General features: G+C 39.2%; 1 protein-coding gene across 1 annotated transcript; it reads left to right on the forward strand.

Moving 5' to 3' along the window:
- Positions 1-5,389: 5,389 nt before the first annotated feature.
- On the forward strand, positions 5,390-7,882 carry LOC139195070 (uncharacterized). Its single transcript, XM_070820259.1, has 4 exons — positions 5,390-6,812; positions 6,927-7,060; positions 7,154-7,391; positions 7,623-7,882. The coding sequence occupies exons 1-4, from the start codon at positions 5,390-5,392 to the stop codon at positions 7,880-7,882; spliced, it is 2,055 nt and encodes a 684-aa protein (XP_070676360.1).
- The last annotated feature ends 15,890 nt before the right edge of the window (positions 7,883-23,772 follow it).

The raw sequence follows: 23,772 nt of genomic DNA on the forward strand, positions 1-23,772 counted from the left end.
AGTGTTTCAAAACTATATAAGTATGTCTCAAAGAGATGTTTAAGACGCGAAGTGATTTATCAAAATAATTTTAAACAAGGGAAGTAATTTTCATACTTTTTAAACTATTACATACTTCTGTTTAATAATCCGACAATTATAATAAAAAAATAAGTAAGAAATAAATTTAAAAAATGTGTAAAAATTATTATCGTTATGTTATGAGTTGACAAGTTATAATCAATAAACTATCACATAATGAATAATAAATTTGGGAATACGAGGTAGGAGTTCTAGACTACACCAAACCGCGTCGTGAAGTTTGCGGTGAAGCACCAAGAAAGTTCCTCAAGGAAAAGAAAGAGTTGAACTTTTCATTCCAAGAAGAAATTTCGAAAGTTTGTTTATGTTTTTGTCTTTTTGCGAAACCAAAGAAAAAACAGTTTTTATTTTGAAAAGTGTTATTGACATTCCAAAAATCTCATTCTACACTCCTCACAAGTGTATTTTTCTTTCTAAATATAAAAAGTTTGCAGTGTAAAATGAGAATTTTGAAGTGTCAATAGCAATTATCTTTATTTTTTTATTTTTACATAAATAATCGAGTAAGCTACAGTAAATGCATGAAATGCAAAGGCAAGGAAGATTCAAATGCGAATTTGAAGTGTAAAGGTAAATGCTCTTAATGAATCAAACTACAAGTTACTTGTTAAATGTTAAATAGCCCAGTTTACGGTTTTGGATTAAGAACCAAAATAGAAAAGGAAAATGTAGACTTGAGAAATGCTTCCAAATTACTAGTAAAAAAATTTCAACCAATAACAGCTTCTTTTACAAAAAGGTCGTGCTGCATACACTAAATTTATGCACCAAATTTTTGTTGAGGTACAAAATAACTAGTAACAACTTCTTGTACTTATTTTGAATAATATTCATATCTTTACTTGGGAATTCCAAATTGAATTTGTCAGATCGAGTGTTTTTTTTTCTTTCTAAACAAACAATATTATCTACAAGAAAAGCAGGAGTGGGTTTAGCCTGACAATGATGTAGTAATAATATGGTTTAAACTCGCATTTGGTGAGAATCGAACTTAAGACCTTTCACGTACAAGTGGAGAAATACAATTAAACCGTAATATTAAGATTTGAATTGTATTAGGAATAATGTCAAGGCAGTAATCTGACCTTCATTTGACTGGAGATGACACGATAGAGTCACCGGCGAGGGTATGGTAGTGAGGTGAATGGTTGTGCCATTTTTTGTTTATGGAGGGTGGGGTGGATTTAACAAAAGCAACGGTAAACCTGGAATTATTGAGACAAATTTTAATTGTAACTTGTGAGGTGTTTAAGGAGTAATGCTTGGTACATAAATTTACAAATTAAATTATGTTTTATTAATAAGGAAAAACGCGTGTCAACTTTCATGTTATTTAATTTACAAATTTAATTTATCTTATTTTACCTTTCAACATATTAAAGAGTGTTAATAAAACAAGCCCTTTTAATTTCATTTAAAAATTTAATCTCGACAAAACTTTTTGTACGAATGTATTGGCGCACCGAAGAAAACTATTCTCTCGATTTTTCTTGTTTATTTTATTTTTATTTGGATTTGTGATTTTTCATGCCATATTTCTCTTGGCAACTGACATTTCTTTGGAGTTTTGTGATTGTCTTTACAAATGGTGAACTCCCGAAGCAAGGGGAGATTTTTCAGTGTAATAATCATACGAGATGTTATATCACGTGTGTCTCTGTAAATGATGAGTTATGTGTCTTAAAAGGTTAATAACTTAAAAATTAAAATTTTCCACTATTTGCATAAAAACACATGATATACTATCTGTATTCCCGTCACAACTAAAAATTTCTCCAAATGAAGGCTGCTACAATGCACTCCAAAATCAGCCGCAAGAAGCTTGATCTTATCAACGGTGACGTTCCAATTCCGATCCTTCTTTTCTATTGTTTCAAATTTCAAACAACTTGGATTTCCAATTTTTTAAAAAAATGTTTCTAACTTCTTTTTTGGAAACTTTAACGAAAAACTACATTTTTACACTAAAAAGTCAATCCTGCTACTATTCAGTTGACCTTTTATTTTGTCCTTATCGTTAAAACTCAAAATTTTCAAGCCTTTTTCATTAGTTTTCCTTTCTTTTTTTTGTGTGTTCCTCTCGTTTCCGTACAGAAGATGCGAATCGTCTACCAGTATCATTTTTCTTGAAATTTCTTAAATATTTTTTGGATACTTTGGATGCGGTTTCTAGCTATCAATATTCTTTTATTGAAACTTTATTTGTTTTTAGTTTTTTTTTATCAAAATCCCTGACATTAATGTAATAGTGTATGTTACTCACTGTTCTAAAAATCCCCACCTAGCGCCGCCTAGGCCCCGCCTAGGCGCTAGGCCCCAGCCCACCGCCTAGACCACCTAGGCACCCGCCTAGGTTACAACTCACTTAGACAGAAAATACATAACTTTCATTTTGCATTTTGTTTTTTTTCCAATAAATTGTAAGAGACTTGTTGCATACTTGAATGAACAAACATTATATCCTTATTTCATATGTTTTCATTATGTTCCAATACTTCATGATATATATGCATTCTATTTTGTAGTTTATGATGAAATTATATATATTTCAAGTAGAAGCAGACACTTATTTACATGAAATATGATAGATTTACTTAAATCCGCCTAGCCGCCTATGCGTTAGGCCCTAGCCCGCCGCCCGACTAGCGCATATCGACTTTTAGAATCTTGCTATGTTTTTTTTAAATTAAAAATTAAAAATTGAAATTTGTATTTGTTTATATTAATGGGATTTTAAATATAACCCATAATTTGTTGGATTAAAAATAATAAAATATAAATTATACACTCTATTATATTGTGTGTGTGTGTGTGTGTGTGTGTGTATGTGTATGTAAATATATGAGTACATTCATCAAAATTAACAACAACAAAAAATTATTGTACAAAACATGGGCACTGTCACAGCCTGTCCCGGAATTTTAATTCCGAGGACGTGAAATTACAGAAACGCCCTTAAACGGGATTAAGGTGCGTAATTTTGACATTTGTTTTACCTAAAAACATCCTAAACTAGGGTTAGATTTTTAATTGTATGTGTTAATATTTTGTATCTAGACTTAGGTGGGAGCCCCACTTCCTGAATTCCTTCCCTAAAACCCGTAAGCTTTATTCTCTCTTCTTATCCCTCTCAGTAACACTCTCTCTCTCTTTCTTCTTCGTAGAAAAACTCTCTCTCTTACTCTCGAACTCACGGCAAACACCATGAACAACCACAATCCTACACGAACGTACAATCTAAGATCACCATCGTGATCTTGGGAACTTCACGAGCACGGGGGTACAAGTTTCAAGTAAGTTTCATTTCAAAAACCCTAGTTTTAAAACACCCCGTGATTAAGCACTGTTCACAAACTTTGTTATGGTTGTGTTTTAGGTTAAAACAAGATCACCACGAGTCTTAGGAAGTCCCAAGGAGGCTCGGAGTGCCTCGTTTGAACAAAATGGACGTCGGGATCGTTGGGTTCGAGTTTGGCCGAATTTGAAGAATTTTGAAAGGTTTGATCTTGTTGTTTTTAGGCCTTAAAACCCTTCCAACGTGTTAGTACATGTGAAATGCTTCATTTTGGTATAAAATTCGAAGAAATTGGTTGAAAAACGAAGGAGAATAGTGGATTTGAAAATTTTCCAGAAACCGGCGAACAGTCGCCAGAGAAGACAGGGAATATTCCGTCAAAACTGACGGAATATGCCAACGCCGTTACCGTTACCGTTGGGTTTTAACGGAATATTCCGAGAATATTCCTAACGCCGTTCACTGTAGCCGTCAGTGTGCACGGCACGTGGCCGCGCGTGGGGGGCGCGTAGGTCCGTGCCCTATTTGGCGCGTGGGGGCGCGTGAAGAGTCCAAAAAATTATTTTAAAAATATGGGGATGATCCTGAGGTTGTGTAGGTCACTGTGGTATATTCATATACCCAATTTGAGCATCGTATGAAGAATTAATTACCTAGTTTGGTTTAGGTGCGTTAAATGTGCGTTAAATGATTGTTTTAAGTTATTTCACTTCTAGGTGGAACATATAACGAGGACGAGCACAACCAGGGGCATCAAGGGGGTTACGACCCGGCGACATACCAGTGAGTGGGCATTGCTTTCTATATATATATATACCTATATACTCGATTTCCCCAGAAATCAAATTTAATTGAAAAGTATATTGAAATGAAATGAAATATGATGTGATTGCCATGCATAGAATGTTATGGATATTATGAACTGTTGTATGATGCATATATGTATAATGGTGCTGTGGACGCACAGGTAAGTATTTAATTAATATTATGATGATGATGATGAGATATATTGAGCTCATATCCTGCACCATGGTTTAGTGCTTATAGTATTCACCGCATCGTGCGCTCGTCTTGGATCTAAGTAGATGCTGGTCGTACAGTCCACGCGGAGTGGGTACGACAGGCCAGTCGTAGAGTGTTAGTGAGATTATGACTGGTGGGTGACCTTAGATTATGTACACCGATGATTGATGAGAAGCACTAGAGCGAATATTACCATGAGTCGTTCAGACTACATTAGGTGGTTCCGACTTATGTGCAGAAGGTCGGACAGGTCACGCGGAGTGACTCCGGCAGAGAGTGATATTAATAGATGTTGAGCTCTAGGTTTAATCGTTCAGGGCTATTAGAGGGCCTCCGATTGATTGTTTCTTTTACCTGATTTATATCATGTCAATGCATTCATACTAAACTGTTGAAATGGGCATGGTACATTCTTATTGAATCTGTTATAAGATTGATGATCGAGATGTTGAGATATATATATGCTATATGCTATTTTTCTGGGAAAGTATACAGGTTTTCCAAAAAGGGGTTATAAATGTGGATTTATGAAATGATTTAGAAAAGCTTGATTTTCGCCCACTCACGTTTTCTGTTTTTCGCCCCTCCAGGTTCTAGTTGATAGTTGAGGTGTTGGTGGCCTACGAGGACTACTTCGGTGTTTCTGACAGAAATAAATAAATGTAGGATTTCACCCGAGGGTGTTGTAAAATAGCTATGTTCCTACTTGACTGCACCTAGATGCTTATGCTCTGTTTATGTGTGTTTAGTACACTCTTATGCACATAGAATGCTAGGTTGTAAACAATTGTATAATTAGTGGTTTTTGATGACTCTTATCTTATTATTAAATCGTTTCCGCTTGCGTTTATGGTTACGTCACGCTCACGTGACGGCCAGCACGTCCTAGTCTTCGGGTTAGGGTGTGTCAGTTTGGTATCAGAGCATAGGTTGCAGTCCTGTATAACTAGTGATTTTACTTATTAATTTTTGGTGTCTTCTGTCAGAATTATGCCGCCTCGTAGAGAGCCTCGTCGTGCTGCTGAGTCTAACTTTCCCGATATGACCCAGTTAGGGGAAGCAATAGCTCAAGCTCTCCAAGCTAGTATTCGTGCTCCTCAGAGAACGCCCGTTGAGACGATGTATAATCTGAAGTTGGAACCCTTTGAGGGAAATGAAGGTTATGAAGGGGCAGAAAGGTGGTTGGATCGGATTGAGCAAACTTTTCAAGTGATGCGGAGTCAAGGGAACCTACCTGAGAATAGATGGGTTGAGACTACCATTTGGTTCTTAAGCCGAGAAATTGCAGTTTGGTGGGGTAATGAAACTAATTTTCTGGCACCTGAGTTAGTGCAGGATTGGGGTACATTTAAGGAAATATTTAAGAAAAGATTTGTTCCTCCAGAGTACATCGATCGTAAGAAACAGGAGTTCACCCAATTGAAACAAAGAAAGATGTCGGCGGGTGAATATTACCGGAAGTTTACAGATTTGTCTCGTTATGATCCGATAGTGGCTGTTAATTCAGAGGAAATGCTTCGTCGATTTAAGTTGGGATCAAAGAAGAGATGGAGAACATATGCTGGTGCACTTCCTTATGCTAACTATCATGAGTTTTCTGAAATCATGGTTCGGATGGAGGAGTCCGAGAAACTTTCTACTGATAGTGATGAAGAAGAAGATAAGAATAACGGCAAGGGTAAAGGTATCTCATTTCAAGGACCCCGTAAGACGCAGAATTTTAAGAAGAGTGGAATGAGTTCTAGTTCTTCCAGTGGTGGATTTAGTGCCACAGGTCCGAGGAGAGGAGGTGGTAGGTTTGGTAATGGACCTAGATTTTCTGGTCAGAGAGGTTTTGGTGGTACTGGTAGTTCGGGTTCTCCGTTATGTCGCCATTGTAATTTCCGACATTATGGGGAATGTAGGAGAATCAGTGGTGCATGCTTTACATGTGGTCAGACAGGACATAGAGCTATGAATTGTCCCCAGAATCAGCAGAGGCCCCAGCAGCCTGTTAGGCCAACACCAGCACCGACTCAACAGAACTTTAATTCAGGCAGTTATGGCCAGGTTGGTCGTGGTGGTGCTTATCATTATCAGGGTGATGCTACTCCATATGCTCCGGGACAGTATCACTATTCCCAGGATCCTTATTTTCAGAGCGGATATTCTCAGGATCAGGGAGGTTATACTTCATATCCATCTATGCCAGCTAGTGGATCTCAGTGGTATCAGGGAGGTCAGCCTCAACAGAGCGGAGTTACTGCTAGTAGTGCAGGACCGTCTAGGCCGCCTACCCAGGCAGGTCAAGGACGTACTCATCAGGGACGAGGTAACCAGAGTGGCAGAGGTCGTGGAGGACGACAGCCAGCTCAGGGACGTGTTAACCACATATCGCTGCAAGATGCTCAGAACCATCCAGACTTGATTATGGGTACGTTGAATGTTCTTGGTCATTTTGCTAGAGTTTTGATTGATTGTGGTGCTACACACTCTGTGATTTCTCATACATTTGCTCAAATGACACAACCTTATCCTTCACCTCTAGGGTTTGATTTAGAAGTTGCTATGCCTAGAGGGGATAAATGTTATGTTGATAGTTTTTACCCTGGGTGTCCAGTGAGGGTAGATAATGTCATTATGCCTGCTAATCTTATCCCGTTAGACATCGTGGATTTTGATGTGATTTTAGGGGCGGATTGGTTGCATTATAATCGCGCCCATATAGATTGTTACGGGAAATCAGTTACTTTTCTTCGTCCTGGACTACCTGAGGTTACTTTTGTGGGTGAAAGAAGTGGGGTGAGACATGGTGTTATTTCCGCCATAAGGGCAAGGAAGTTGTTATCCAAGGGTTGTCAGGGGTACTTGGCACATGTGGTTTTGAATGATGTTGCTCCCAGCAGTGTGGAGGAAGTCGGAGTAGTCAGACACTATCCTGATGTGTTTCCGGAGGATTTGCCTGGATTGCCTCCAGATAGAGACGTGGAATTTTCGATTGATTTGTTTCCAGGTACAAACCCTATCTCATTGACTCCTTATAGAATGGCACCAGCGGAATTAAGAAAGTTAAAAATTCAATTGCAAGAATTAATTGATAAAGGGTTCATTCAGCCTAGTTCATCACCGTGGGGAGCTCCGGTGTTGTTTGTAAGAAAGAAAGATGGAACTTTGAGATTGTGCATTGATTACAGGCAACTGAATCGGGTGACGATTAAAAACCGTTATCCATTGCCTCGTATAGATGATTTGTTTGATCAACTCAAAGGTGCCTGTGTGTTTTCTAAGATTGATTTGAGATCTGGGTATTATCAACTAAAGATTAAAGATGATGATGTTCATAAAACGGCTTTCAGGACTCGTTATGGACATTATGAATTTTTGGTTATGCCATTTGGATTGACTAATGCCCCTGCAGCTTTCATGAGATTGATGAATGAAGTATTCCAGGAATATCTTGACAAGTTTGTTATTGTTTTTATTGATGACATCCTGGTATATTAAAAAATTGGATACATTTTATATGAAGAATTTGTACATTTTATATTGAAAAAATGATACATTTGATGTATCACAAATTGATATATTTAAGAATACGTACATTTAAAATTAAAATTGTAAGACAAAAATATCCCTTATCTTTTTTAATATTTGTACGGCTAAATAGCCAAAATAATCTTTGAGATTTGCATAATTCATCACTTTGGTCTCTAACATTTCAAATCAATAAAAGTGGTCCCCGAGATTGTCCACCATCCATCATTTTGGTCCTTCCGTTAAAAACTCCATTAAGTGTCTCGGAGCTCTTGGCTGGAAGTTTGGGCAATTTTCAAAGCTTCGTAACTCATTCGTTTTTTAACCAAATTTGACCCAAAATATATAAAAATGAAGATAGGAAAGTGTAGAATAAGATTATACCTACTTGGAAGCCTAATGGCTGCCAGAGATGGCAGGAAAATAGCCTCAGTGTTGACTCATCTGACGGAAAACTGGGAAACTCGCTGGATTGCACAGAAACACAATGCTTTACTTCCCTTCTAGTTTTTCACTCAATTTCCAAAAGATTTAAACACTAATTCCACTAGAAAAAAAAATAAAAAAAAATAAAAAATAACAGTCTCGTCCCATCCCACGTATAAACATTATACCAAACAACAGACAACCCTTTTCGAGCCGTTTTCCGGCCAAACCATGGTGATTTAGCCATCGAAAAAGGTACCATAAAGGTACCATACTCTTTACCTTGTCAAGAAGTATGATTTTGCTTGTTGAATCACTTGATTTCGTTGAGTATTGAAGAAGTTATGAACGTTTAAAATTTACCCAGTTTCTGGCGAGTTTTCAAGTTTTCCCTCGGACCAATCAACTTTGAGGCTATTTTCCGGCCATCTCCGGCAACCATTGGGCTTCCAAATAGGTATAATCTTATTATACACTTTCTTATCTTCATTTTGATATATTATGTTTTGAATTTGGTTAAGAAACGATTGAGTTACGAAGCTTTGAAAATTGCCCAAACTTCCGGCCAAGAGCTCCATGACACTTAACGGAGTTTTTAACGGAATGACCAAAATGATGGATGGTGGACAATCTCAGGGATCACTTTTATTGATTTGAAATGTTAGGGACAACAATGATGAGTTATGCAAATCTCATGGACTATTATGGCTATTTAGCCATATTTACACCAACCAAATCATAGAATAAACCCTAAAATTCTATCATCTTCTTTCCATCTTCTCTGCCGCTGCCTTTCTTTTCCAGTAGCCTTCCTCCTCTTCCTCGTCCTTTCCTCATCCTTTCCCTTAGCCTCTCTTTTCTCACTTCTCACTTCTCTCACCCTGTCATCCCCTAACGCACCGCTCAACAGCCAGAAAGACACAGCCGACTGCATCCAGCCAGCAGCCAGATTTACCCATTTGGGTGGATCTTATACTTTGACAAAAGGCGCACCATGATTCCAAGAGGTAGCCACTTTCGAGCTGTTTTTCGGCCAAACAATGGAGATTTAGCAGTCTAAAAAGTACCAATCTCTTCATCTAGTCGAGAAGTATGATTTTTCTTTTTGAATCATTTGATTTTGTTGAGCATTGAAGAAGTTATAACGTTTAAAGTTTACCTAGTTTCTGGCGAGTTTCCTAGTTTTCCCTCGGACCAGTCAACTTTGAGGCTATTTTCCAGCCATCTCTGGCAACCATTGTGCTTCCAAATAGGTATAATCTTATTCTACACGTTCCTATCTTCATTTTGATATATTATGAGTCGAATTTGGTTAAGAAATGATTGAGTTACAAAGCTTTGAAAATTGCCCAAACTTCCGACTAAAAGCTTCAGGACACTTAACCGAGTTTTTAACGAAATGACCACAATGATGGATGGTTGACAATCTTAGGGACCACTTTTATTGATTTGAAAAGTTAGGGACCATATTTACATGAACCAAATCATAGAATAAACCCTAAAATTCTATCATCTTCTTTCCATCTTCTCTGCCGCTGCCTTTCTTTTCCCGTAGCCTTCCTCATCTTCCTTGTCCGCTCCTCATCCTCTCCCGTAGCCTCTCTTTTCTCACTTCTCACTTCTCTCACCCTGTCAGCCCCTAGCGCACCGCTCAACAGCCAGATAGACACAACCGACTGCACCCAGCTAACGGCCAGATTTACTCATTTGGATGGGTCTTATACTTTGATAAAAGCCGCACCATGATTCCAACCCTTCACCAAGCCATTATGGTGTTCTGATATCAGGTGAAAATAAGGATTTCCCGATACGGCAGTACCTTTACCAAATGAAAACCCGATGAGATGAATAATAAAAAAAAAATCTCAGTAGCCGCAGAACGTAGCGTAATTTTCAGTGCCTTCTGAACCAGGTTCACTTGGTTCTGCAAGTGGGGTTTGATCACAAGGTGTTGCTTCGAGCTCTATTTCTTTCTTGTAGGCATGTTTGCAAAAGCACTCGTTCAAAACGATAAAGTTTTCGCCATATTGCACAGAAACACAATGCCTTACTTCCCTTCTTGTTTTTCTCTCAATGTCCAAAAGATTTAAACAATAATTCCACTAGAAAAAAAATTCAAATATAAAAAAAATTACAGTCTCGTCCCATCCCTCATATAAAAATTATACCAAACAACAGACAGCCACTTTTGAGCTGTTTTCCAGCCAAACCATGGCGATTTCGCCATAAAAAAAGGAACCATACTCTTCATCTCGTCAAGAAGTATGATTTTTGTTTTCGAATCACTTGATTTCGTTGAGTATTGAAGAAGTTATGAACGTTTAAAATTTACCCAGTTTCCGGCGAGTTTTTCAAGTTTTCCCTCGGACCAGTCAACTTTGAGGCTATTTTCCGGCCATCTCTAGCAACCATTGGGCTTCCAAATAGGTATAATCTTATTCTAAAATTTCCTATCTTCATTTAGATATATTATGGGTCGAATTTGGTTAAGAAACGATTGAGTTACGAAGCTTTGAAAATTGCCTAAACTTCCGGCCAAGAGCTCCAGAACACTTAACAGAGTTTTTAACAGAATGACCAAAATGATGGATGGTGGACAATCTTAAGGACCACTTTTATTGATTTGAAATGTAAGGGACCAAAATGATGAGTTATGCAAATCTCAGGGACTATTTTGGCTATTTAGCCATATTTACACCAACCAAATCACAGAATGAACCCTAAAATTCTATCATCTTCTTTCCATCTTCTCTGCCACTGCCTTTCTTTTCCCATAGCCTTCCTCTTCTTCCTCGTCCTCTCCTCATCCTCTCCCGTAGCCTATCTTTTCTAACTTCTCAGTTCTCTCACCATGTCAGCCCCTAGCGTACCGCTCAATAACCAGAAAGACATAGCCAACTGCACCCAGCCAGCAGCCAGATTTACCCAGTTGGGTGGATCTTATACTTTGATAAAAGCCGCACCATGATTCCAACCCTTCACCAAGCCGTTGTGGTGTTCTGATATCAGGTTAAAAGAAGGATCTCCTGATGGGGCAGTACCTTCACCAAATGAAGACCTGGTAAGATGAATAATAAAAACAATCTCAGTAGCCGCAGAACGTAGCACAGTTTTCAGTGCCTTCTGAACCGGGTTCACTGGGTTTTGCAAGTGGGGTTTGATCACAAGGTGTTGTTTGGAGCTCTCTTTCTTCCTTGTAGGCATGTTTGCAGAAGCACTCGTTCAAAACGATGAAGCTTTCGCCAGATTGCACAGAAACACTATGCTTTACTTCCCTTCTAGCTTTTCATTCAATTTCCAAACGATTTAAACACTAATTCCACTGGGAAAAAAATAAAAAATAAAAAAAATAATAGTCTCGTGCCATCCCACGAATAAACATTATACCAAACAACAAACAGCCACTTTCAAGCCATTTTTCGGCCAAATCATGGCGATTTAGCCATTAGAAAATGAACCATTCTCTTCGTCTCGTCGAGAAGTATGTTTTTCAAGTTTTCCCCCAGACAGTCAACATTGAGGCTATTTTCCGGCAATCTCTAGGAGCCATTGGGTTTCCAAATAGGTATAATCTTATTCTACACTTTCCTATCTTTAGTTTGATATATTATGGGTCAAATTTGGTTAAGAAACGATTGAGTTACGAAGCTTTGAAAATTACCCAAACTTCCGGCCAAGAGCTACAAGACACTTAACGGAGTTTTTAACGGAATGACCAAAATGATTGATGGTGTACAATCTCAGGGACCACTTTTATTGTTTTGAAATGTTAGGGATTAAAATGATGAGTTATGCAAATCTCGGGGACTATTTTGGCTATTTAGCCATATTTACACCAACCAAATCATAGAATGAACCCTAAAATTCTATCTTCTTTTTTCCATCTTCTTTGCCAATGCCTTTCTTTTCCCGTAGCTTTCCTTATCTTCCTCGTCATCTCCTCATCCTCTTTCATAGCCTCTCTTTTCTCACTTCTCAGTTCTCTCACCCTGTCAGCCTCTAGCGTGCCGTTCAACAACCAGAAAGACATAGCTGACTGCACCCAGCCAGCAGCCAGATTTACCCATTTGGGTGGGTCTTATACCTTGATAAAAGCCTCACCATGATTCCAACCCTTCACCAAGCCATTGTGGTGTTCTGATATCAGGTGAAAAGAATGATCTCCCGATGGGGCAGTACCTACACCAAATGAAGACCCGGCAAGATGAATAATAAAAACAATCTCAATAGCCGTAGAACATAACGCAGTTTTCGGTGCCTTCTGAACGGGGTTCACTGGGTTCTGCAAGTGGGGTTTGATCACAAGGTGTTTTTTCGAGCTCTCTTTCTTCCTTGTAGGCAAGTTTGCAGATGCACTCGTTCAAAATGATGAAGCTTTCGCCAGATTGCACAGAAACACAATGCTTTACTTCTCTTCTAGTTTTTAACTCAATTTCCAAAAGATTTAACCACTAATTCCTCAAGGAAAAAAAAAAATAACAGTCTCGTCCCATCCCACGTATAAACATTACACCAAACAACAGACAGCCACTTTCAAGCCGTTTTTCAGCCAAACCATGGCGATTTAGCCATCGAAAAAGGTACCATTCTCTTCGTCTCTTCTTCTCATCGAAAAATATGATTTTCATTTTGAATCACTTGATTTTGTTGAGTATTGAAGAAGTTATGAAAATTTTAAATTTACCAAGTTTCCGGCGAGTTTTCAAGTTTTTCCACGGACATTACAACTTTGAGACTATTTTCTGGCCATCTCCGGCAACCATTGGGCTTCTTAATAGGTATAATCTTATTCTACAATTTCCTTTCTTCTTTTCGATATATTATGGGTAGAATTTGGTTAAGAAACGATTGAGTTATGAAGCTTTGAATATTGCCTAAATTTTCGGCCAAGAGCTCCAGGACACTTAACGAAGTTTTTAACGGAATGACCAATCTCAGGGACCACTTTTATTGATATGAAATGTTAGGGATTAAAATAATGAGTTATGCAAATCTCAGAGACTATTTTGGCTATTTAGCCATATTTACACCAACCAAATCATAGAATAAACCTAAAATTCTATCATCTTCTTTCCATCTTCTCTGCCGCTACCTTTCTTTTCCCGTAAACTTCCTCCTCTTCCTCGTCCTCTCCTCATCCTCTCCCGTAGCCTTTCTTTTCTCACTTCTCTCTTCTCTGACCCTGTTAGCCCCTAGCGCACCTTTCAATAACCAGAAAGACACAACCGACTACACCCAACCAGCATCCAGATTTACCCATTTGGGTGGGTCATATACTTTAATAAAAGCCACACCATGATTCTAACCCTTCACCAAGCCGTTGTGGTGTTCTGATATTAAATGAAAATACTAATCTCCCGATGGGGCAGTACCTTCACCAAATGAAGACTCGGTAAGATGAATAATAAAAACAATCTCAGTAGCCGCAGAGCGTAGCGCAGTTTTCCGTGCCTTCTGAACTGGGTTCACTGGGTTCTGCAAGTGGGGTTTGATCACAAGGTGTTGCTTCGAGCTCTCTTTCTTTCTTTTATGCATGTTTGCAGAAGCACTCGTTCAAAACGATAAAGCTTTCGCCAGATTGCACAGAAACACAATGCTTTACTTCCCTTCTAGTTTTTCTCTCAATGTCCAAAAGATTTAAACAATAATTCCACTAGAAAAAAAATTCAAATATATAAAAAATAACAGTCTCGTCCCATCCCTCATATAAAAATTATACCAAACAACAGACAGCCACTTTCGAGCTGTTTTTCGACCAAACCATGGCGATTTAACCATAAAAAAGGTACCATACTCTTCATCTCGTGAGGAAGTATGATTTTTGTTTTCGAATCACTTGATTTCGTTGAGTATTGAAGAAGTTATGAACGTTTAAAATTTACCCAGTTTCCGGCGAGTTTTTCAAGTTTTCCCTCGGACCAGTCAACTTTGAGGCTATTTTCCGGCCATCTCCAGCAACCATTAGGCTTCCAAATAGATATAATCTTATTCTAAAATTTCCTATCTTCATTTAGATATATTATGGGTCGAATTTGGTTAAGAAACGATTGAGTTACGAAGCTTTGAAAATTGCCCAAACTTCCGGCCAAGAGCTCCAGGACACTTAACGGAGTTTTTAACGGAATGACCAACATGATGGATGGTGGACAATCTCAGGGACCACTTTTATTGATTTGAAATGTTAGGGACCAAAATGATGAGTTATGCAAATTCCAGGGACTATTTTGGCTATTTAGCCATATTTACACAACCAAAACATAAAACGAACCCTAAAATTCTATCATCTTCTTTCCATCTTCTCTGCTGCTGCCTTTCTTTTCCCGTAGCCTTCCTCCTCTTCCTCGTCCTCTCCTCATCCTCTCCTGTGGCCTCTCTTTTCTCACTTCTCAGTTCTCTCACCTTGTCAGCCCCTAGCGCACTGCTCAACAACCAGAAAGACACAGCCGATTGCACCCAGCCAGCAGCCAGATTTACCCATTTTGGTGGGTCTTATACTTTGATAAAAGCCGCACCATGATTCCAACCATTCACCAAGCCATTGTGGTATTCTGATATCAGGTGAAAAGAAGGATTTCTCGATAGCGCAGTACCTTCACCAAATGAAGACCCGGTGAGATGAATAATCAAAACAATCTCAGTAGCCGCAAAGCGTAGCGTAGTTTTCGGTGCCTTCTGAACCGGGTTCACTGGGTTCTACAAGTGGGGTTTGATCACAAGGTGTTGCTTCGAGCTCTCTTTCTTCCTTGTAGGCATGTTTGCAGAAGCACTCGTTCAAAACGATGAAGCTTTCACCAGATTGCACAGAAACACAATGTTTTACATCCCTTCTAGTTTTTCACTCAATTTTCAAAAGATTTAAACACTAATTCCACTGGAAAAAAATAATAATAAATAACAATCTCGTCCCATCCCACGCATAAACATTGCCCTTTTTTTGCCAAAACATGGCGATTTAGCCATCGAAAAACATACCATTCTCTTCGTCTCGTCGAGGAGTATGATTTTAATTTTTGAATCACTTGATTTCGTTGAGTATTGAAAAAGTTATGAACGTTTAAAATTTACCCAGTTTCCGGCGAGTTTTCAAGTTTTCCCTCGGACCAACCAACTTTAAGGCTGTTTTTCGGCCATCTTTAGCAACCATGTTTCTAGCCAAATAGGTAGAATATTATTCTACACTTTCCTATCTTCATTTTGATATATTATGGGTCAATTTTGGTTAAGAAACGATTGAGTTACGAAGCATTAAAAATTGCCCAAACTTCAGGCCAAGGGCTCCAGGACACTTAACGGGGTTTTCAACGCAATGACCAAAATGATGGATGGTGGACAATCTCAGGGACCACTTTTATTGATTTGAAATGTTAGGGATCAAAATGATGAGTTATGCAAATCTCAGGGACTATTTTGGCTATTTAGCCATATTTACACCAACCAAATCATAGAATAAACCCTAAAATTCAATCATCTTCTTTCCATCTTCTCTGCTGCTACTTTTCTTTTCCCGTAGCCTTCCTCATTTTCCTTGTCCTCTCTTCATCCTCTCCCGTAGCCTCTCTTTTGTCACTTCTTTCACCCTGTCAGCCCCTAGGGCGCCACTCAACAACCAGAAAGACACAGCGAACTGCACCCAGCCAGCTGCCAGATTTACCCATTTCGGTGGGTCCTATACTTTAATAAAACCGCACCATGATTCCAATCCTTCACCAAGTCGTTGTGGTGTTTTGATATCTGGTGAAAAGAAGGATCTCCCGATGGGGTAGTACCTTCACTAAATGAAGACCTGGTGAGATGAATAATAAAAACAATTTCAGTAACCGCAGAGCTTAGCGCAGTTTTCGGTTCCTTCTGTACCGGGTTACTGGGTTCTGCAAGTGGGGTTTGATTACAAGGTGTTGCTTTGAGCTCTCTTTCTTCCTTGTAGGCATGTTAGCAGAAACACTCGTTCAAAACGATGAAGCTTTCGCCATATTGCACACAAACATAATGCTTTACTTCCCTTCTAGTTTTTCACTCAATTTCAAAAAGATTTAAACACTAATTCCATTGGAAAGAAAAAAACATAACAGCCTTGCCCTATCCCATGTATAAACATTACACCAAACAACAGACATCCACTTTCGAGCCGTTTTCCGGCCAAACCATGGCGATTTAGCCATCGAAAAATGTACTATTCTCTTCGTCTCATCGAGAAGTATGATTTTCGTTTGTGAATCACTTGTTTTCGTTGAGTATTAAAGAAGTTATGGACGTTTAAAATTTACCCAGTTTCCGGCGAGTTTTCAAGTTTTCCCTCGGACCAGCCAAATTGAGGCTATTTTCTAGCTATCTCCAGCAACCATTTTGCTTCCAAATAGGTATAATATTATTCTACCCTTTCCTATCTTTATTTTTATATATTATGGGTCGAATTTGGTTAAGAAACGATTGAGTTACGAAGCTTTGAAAAAAGACCTCAACTTCCGGCCAAAAGCTCCGGGACACTTAACGGAGTTTTTAACGGAATGACCAAAATGATGGATGGTGGATAATCTCAGGGACCACTTTTATTGATTTGAAATGTTAGGGACCAAAATGATGAGTTATGCAAATCTCAGGGACTATTTTGGCTATTTAGCCATATTTACACCAACCAAATCATAGAATAAACCCTAAAATTCTATCATCTTCTTTCCATCTTCTCTGCCGCTGCCTTTGTTTTCCCGTAGCCTTCCTCCTATTCCTCGTCCTCTTCTCATACTCTCCCGTGGCCTCTCTTTTCTCACTTCTCACATCTCTCACCCTGTCAGCCCCTAGCGTACCGCACAACAACCAGAAAGACACAGCCGACTGCACCCAGCCAGCAGCCAGATTTACCCATTTGGGTGGGTCTTATGCTTTGATAAAAGTCGCACCATGATTCCAACCCTTCACCAAGCCGTTGTGGTGTTCTGATATCAGGTGAAAAGAAGAATGTCCCGATGGGGCAATACCATCACCAAATGAAGACTCGGTGAGATGAATAATAAAAACAATCTCAGTAGCCAAAGAGCGTAGGGCAGTTTTCGCTGCCTTCTGAACCGGGTTCACTGGGTTCTGCAAGTGGGGTTTGACCACAAGGTGTTGCTTTGAGCTCGCTTTCATTCTTTCTTGTAGGCATGTTTGTAAAAGCACTCGTTCAAAATGATGAAGCTTTCGCCATATTGCATATAAACATAATGCTTTACTTCCTTTCTAGTTTTTCACTCAATTTCCAAAAGATGTAAACACTAATTCCACTAGAAAAATAAAAAAATAAAAATAACAGTCTCGTCCCATCCCACGTATAAACATTATACCAAACAACAGATAGCCACTTTTGAGCCGTTTTCCACCAAACCATGGCAATTTAGCCATCGAAAAAGGTACCATTCTCTTCACCTCGTCGAGAAGTATGATTTTTGTTTTTGAATCACTTGATTTCGTTGAGTATTGAAGAAGTTATGAACGTTTAAAATTTACCCTGTTTCCGGAGAGTTTCCAAGTTTTCCCTCGGACCAGTCAACTTTGAGGCTATTTTCTGACCATATCCGGCAACCATTAGGCTTCCAAATAGGTATAATCTTATTCTACACTTTCCTATCTTCGTTTTGATATATTATGGTTCAAATTTGGTTAAGAAACGATTGAGTTACGAAGCTTTGAAAATTGCCCATACTTCCGGCCAAGAGCTCCAGGACACTTAACGGAGTTTTTAACAGAATGACCAAAATGATGGATAATGGACAATCTCAGGGACCACTTTTAATGATTTGAAATGTTAGGGACTAAAATGATGAGTTATGCAAATCTCAGGGACTGTTTTGGCTATTTAGCCATATTTACACCAACTAAAACATAGAATAAACCCTACAATTCTATCATTTTCTTTCCATCTTCTCTGTCGCTGCCTTTCTTTTCCCATAGCCTTTTTCTTCTTCCTCGTCTTCTCCTCATCCTCTCCCGTAACCTCTATTTTCTCACTTCTCACTTCTCTCACCCTGTCAGCCCCTAGCGCACCGCTCAATAGCCAGAAAGATACAACCTACTGCAGCCAACCAGCAGCCAGATTTACCCATTTGGGTGGGTCTTATACTTTTATAAAAGCGGCACCATGATTCCAAGATTTAGCCATTTTCGAGCCGTTTTCCAGCCAAACAACGAAGATTTAGCAGTCTAAAATGTACCATTCTCTTCATCTCATCGAGAAGTATGATTTTTGTTTTTGAATCACTTGACTTTGTTGAGTATTGAAGAAGTTATAAACGTTTAAAGTTTACCTAATTTTCGGCGAGTTTCCCAGTTTTCCCTCAGACCAGTCCCCTTTGAGGCTATTTTCCCGCCATCGCCGGCAACCATTGGGCTTCCAAATAGGTATAATCTTATTCTACACTTTCCTATCTTCATTTTGATATATAATGGGTCGAATTTGGTTAAGAAACGATTGAGATACGAAGCTTTGAAAATTGCCCAAACTTCCGGCCAAGAGCTCTAGGACACTTAACGTAGTTTTTAACGGAATGACCAAAATGATGGATGGTGGACAATATCAAGGACCACTTTTATTGATTTGAAATGTTAGGGACCAAAATGATAAGTTTTGCGAATCTCAGGGACTATTGTGGCTATTTAGCCATATTTACACCAACCAAATCATAGAATAAACCCTAAAATTCTATCATCTTCTTTCCATCTTCTCTGCCGCTGCCTTTCTTTTTCTGTAGCCTTCTTCCTCTTCCTCTTCCCCGTCCTCTCCTCATTCTCTCCCGTAGCCTCTCTTTTCTCACTTCTCTCACCCTGTCAGCCCCTAGCGCACCGTTCAACAGCTAGAAAGACACAGCCGACTGCACCCAGCCATCAACCAGATTTACCCATCTAGGTGGGTCTTGTACTTTGATAAAAGTCGCACCATGATTCCAAGAGTTAGCCACTTTCGAGCCGTTTTCCTGCCAAACAAAGGAGATTTAGCAGTCCAAAATGTACCATTCTATTCATCTCGTTGAGAAGTATGATTTTTATTTTTGAATCAGTTGATTTTGTTTGAGTATTGAAGAAGTTATGAATGTTTAAAGTTTACCCAGTTTCCGGCGAGTTTTCTAGTTTTCCCTCGGACCAGTCAACTTTGAGGCTATTTCCCAGCCATCTTCGGCAACCATTGGGCTTCCAAATAGTTATAATCTTATTCTACATTTTCCAATCTTCATTTTGATATATTATGGGTCGAATTTAGTTAAGAAACGATTGAGTTACGAAGCTTTGGAAATTGCCCAAACGTCTGGCCAAGAGCTCCAGGACACTTAACGGAGTTTTTAACGGAATGACCAAAATGATGGATGATGGACAATCTCAGGGACTACTTTTATTGATTTGAAATATTATGGACCAAAATGATGAGTTATGCAAATCTCAGGGACTATTTTGGCTATTTAGTCATATTTACACCAACCAAATAATAGAATAAACCCTAAAATTCTATCATCTTCTCTGCCGCTGCCTTTCTTTTCCCGTGGCCTTCCTCCTCTTCCTCGTCCTTTCCTTATCCTCTCCCGTAGCCTTTATTTTCTCACTTTTCACTTCTTTCACCCTGTTTGCCTCTAGCGCATCGCTCAACAGCTAGAAAGACACAACCGACTGCACCCAACTAGCAGCCAAATTTACCAATTTGGGTAGGTCTTGTGCATTGATAAAAGCCGCACCATGATTCAAAGAGTTAGCCACTTTCGAGGCGTTTTCCGGCCAAACAATGAAGATTTAGCAGTTTAAAAAATACCATTCTCTTCATCTCGTTGAGAAGTATGATTTTCGCTTTTGAATCACTTGATTTTGTTGAGTATTGAAGAAGTTAGGAACGTTTAAAGTTTACCCAATTTCCGGCGAGTTTCCCAGTTTTCCCTCGGACCAGTCAATTTTGATAAAAGCCGCACCATGATTCCAACCCTTCACCAAGCTGTTGTGGTGTTCTGATATCAGGTGAACAAAATGATCTCCCTATAGGGCAGTACCTTCACCAAATGAAGACCCGGTGAGATCAATAATAAAAACAATCTCAGTAGCCGCAGAGCGTAGCGTAGTTTTCCGTGCCTTCTGAACTGGGTTCACTGGGTTCTGCAAGTGGGGTTTGATCACAAGGTGTTGCTTCTAGCTCTCTTTCTTTCATTCTTGTAGGCATGTTTGCAAAAACACTCGTTCAAAACAATGAAGCTTTCGCCATATTGCACAGAAACACATTGCTTTACTTCCCTTCTCGTTTTTCACTCAATTTCCAAAAGATTTAAAAACTAATTCCATTGGATAAAAAAAATTAAATAAAATAATAGTCTCGTCCCATCTCACGTGTAAGCATTATACCAAACAACAGACAGCCACTTTCGAGCGGTTTTCCGGCCAAACCATGGTGATTTAGCCATAAAAAAGGTACTATTCTCTTTGTCTCGTCAAGAAGTATGATTTTCGTTATTGAATCACTTGATTTCGTTGAGTATTGAAGAAGTTATGAACGTTTAAAATTTACCCAGTTTCGACGAGTTTTCAAGTTTTCCCTCGGACCAGTCAACTTTGAGGCTATTTTTCAGCCATCTCCGGCAACCATTGGGCTTCCAAATAGTTAAAATCTTATTCTACACTTTCCTATCTTCATTTTGATATATTATGGGTCGAATTTGGTTAAGAAACGATTGAGTTACGAAGCTTGAAAAAAATTGCCCAAACTTCCGGCCAAGAGCTCGGACACTTAACAGAGTTTTTTAACGAAATAACCAAAATGATGGATGGTGGACAATCTCAATGACCACTTTTATTGATTTGAAATGTTAGGGACCAAAATGATGAGTTATGCAAATCTCAGGGACTATTTTGGCTATTTAGCCATATTTACACCAACCAAAACTTAGAATAAACCCTAAAATTCTATCATCTTCTTTCCATCTTCTCTGCCGCTGCCTTTCTTTTCCCGTAGCCTTCCTCCTCTTCCTCGTCCTCACCTCATCCTCTCTCGTAGCCTCTTTTCCTCATCCTCTCCCTAGCCTCTCTTTTCTCACTTCTCACTTCTCTCACCCTGTCAGCCCCTAGCGCACTGCTCATCAGCCAGAAAGACACAGCCGACTGCACTCAGCCAGCAGCCAGATTTAAATAGTATCGTCCCATCCCACATATAAACATTATACCAAACAACAAATAGCCACTTTCAAGCCGTTTTTCGGCCAAACCATGGTGATTTAGCCATCGAAAAAGGTATCATTCTCTTCCTCTCGTCGAGAAGTATGATTTTCGTTATTAAATCGCTTGATTTCGTTGAGTATTGAAGAAGTTATGAACGTTTAAAATTTACCCAATTTTTGGCGAGTTTTCAAGTTTTCCCTCGGACTAGTCAACTTTGAGGCTATTTTCCGGCCATCTCCGGCAACCATTTGGCTTCCAAATAGTTATAATCTTATTCTACACTTTCCTATCTTCATTTTGATATATTATAGGTCGAATTTGGTTAAGAAACGATTGAGTTACGAAGCTTTGAAAATTGCCCAAACTTCCGGCCAAGAGCTCCAGGACACTTAATGAAGTTTTTAATGGAATGACCAAAATGATGGATGGTGGACAATCTCAGGGACCACTTTTATTAATTTGAAATTTTAGGGACCAAAATGATGAGTTATGCAAATCTCAGGGACTATTTTGGCTATTTAGCCATATTTACACCAACCAAATCATAGAATAAACCCTAAAATTCTATCATCTTCTTTCCATCTTCTCTGCCGCTGCCTTTCTTTTCCCGTAGCCTTCCTTCTCTTCCTCGTCCTCTCCTCATCCTCTCCCTAGCCTCTCTTTTCTCACTTCTCACTTCTCTCACCCTGTCAGCCCCTAGCGCACTTCTCATCAGCCAGAAAGACACAGCCGACTGCACCCAGCCAGCAGCCAGATTTACCCATTTGGGTGGGTCTTATACTTTGATAAAAGCCGCACCATGATTCCAACCCTTCACCAAGCCGTTGTGGGGTTCTGATATCAGGTGAAAAGTAGGATCTCCCGATAGGGCATTGTATGATGAAAAATCATATAGATGAGTGTAGATATAGGGTTTGACGGAGCATTATATAGAGAAGAGCATGGACAAATAAGACGGCCTCCAAAGAATGCATATTTTCCTCAAAGCTTTTCCAAGAGAAGAAATACCAAATTTCTCTCAATCTCAAGTAGTTTCGATGAAGAACACACACACACACATTATCCTTTCAAATGTGCAGAATACACACACACGCATGCACACACACACAGACATAAAACAAATGTGCAGAATACACACACACACACACACACGGACATCAAACAAATGTGCAGAATACACACATACACACACTATCCTTTCAAATGTGCAGAATACACACACACACGGACATCAAACAAATGTGCAGAATACACACACACACACAGAGACACACCAACTAAATACACACACACACAGAGTACACATAAACACACACACACACGGAGAAATTACACACACACACACAGAGTACACAAACACACACACACACACGCACAGACACACACACACACACACACGCACAGAGTACTCCCATTGTTGAAACCCCAAATTTTAAAATCGAAAACATCATGTGGGTAGGACTTCCAAGTTTGACAACTTTGACATTCTAAATTCCCAAGTTCCATCTCATCTTATGAAAACCCCAAATTCTAATCTCAATTTCACCTAAATATCAAAACCCTAATTTGTTCAAGTGCAGAGGTCTATGATTTAAAATTTCTCAAACACAAAACAACAAAATCAAATAAAGCTTAGTTAATATCACAAACTAATCCACACAAATCGACGAAATAAATTGAAGATTCGAAGCTTACCAGACAACTCGAGGCAGATGAGGGCGAGCAGATGCAGATGAGCGAAGACGCAGAATTGAGGGTGAGGATGACGACGATGAGGGAGCACGGCAAGGACGACGATGAAGGAAGACGCAGAAAATCTCTTGTGTTTTCTCTAGCTTACGAGTCCGCCCAAAATTGGGGATCCTCGTTAAGAACGGCTAAGGATGTCTTTAATCCGAGCGAATCCCTGCTAAGCTCATTAAAGCTAATCCTAGTGCACACCAAACAAAGGACTATAGTCTAGTCCAGTCCAGTCCTTTTTAATCCTGTCAAACAAACGGGCCCTTAGGGACTAAGCTGGACGAACTTAGACTAAAGCTAGATTGACTTAGTGAAGCGTTTGGTGTAGTGTTTGACTAAAAAGCAAGATAATAATGACCCTGGTCCTCTTGGTCAGTGGCCTTATGCCTCTGGCACATCACTGTCAATACAACACCTCGACAATCAAAAGCCTCACAACCTTGCTAAAATGACAAACACAAATTAGACCGACCTAGAGAGATTCCATAAGAAATTAAACGAGGAAGATGAGAATTTGGCAGAACGTACCAATTGTTGGA

This window comes from Malus domestica, chromosome 04, assembly GCF_042453785.1.
Source record: "Malus domestica chromosome 04, GDT2T_hap1".
In the NCBI taxonomy this organism is placed as follows: domain Eukaryota; kingdom Viridiplantae; phylum Streptophyta; class Magnoliopsida; order Rosales; family Rosaceae; genus Malus; species Malus domestica.

What these genes read in the sequence shown, in the direction of transcription:
- LOC139195070 (XM_070820259.1), top strand. Translation starts at nt 5,390, where the DNA reads ATGCCGCCTCGTAGAGAGCCTCGTCGTGCTGCTGAGTCTAACTTTCCC. An exon ending in TAGACATCGTGGATTTTGAT is followed by an intron (nt 7,061 to 7,153) that starts GTGATTTTAGGG and finishes GGACTACCTGAG; the next exon opens with GTTACTTTTGTGGGTGAAAG. An exon ending in TTCGATTGATTTGTTTCCAG is followed by an intron (nt 7,392 to 7,622) that starts GTACAAACCCTA and finishes TGCCTCGTATAG; the next exon opens with ATGATTTGTTTGATCAACTC.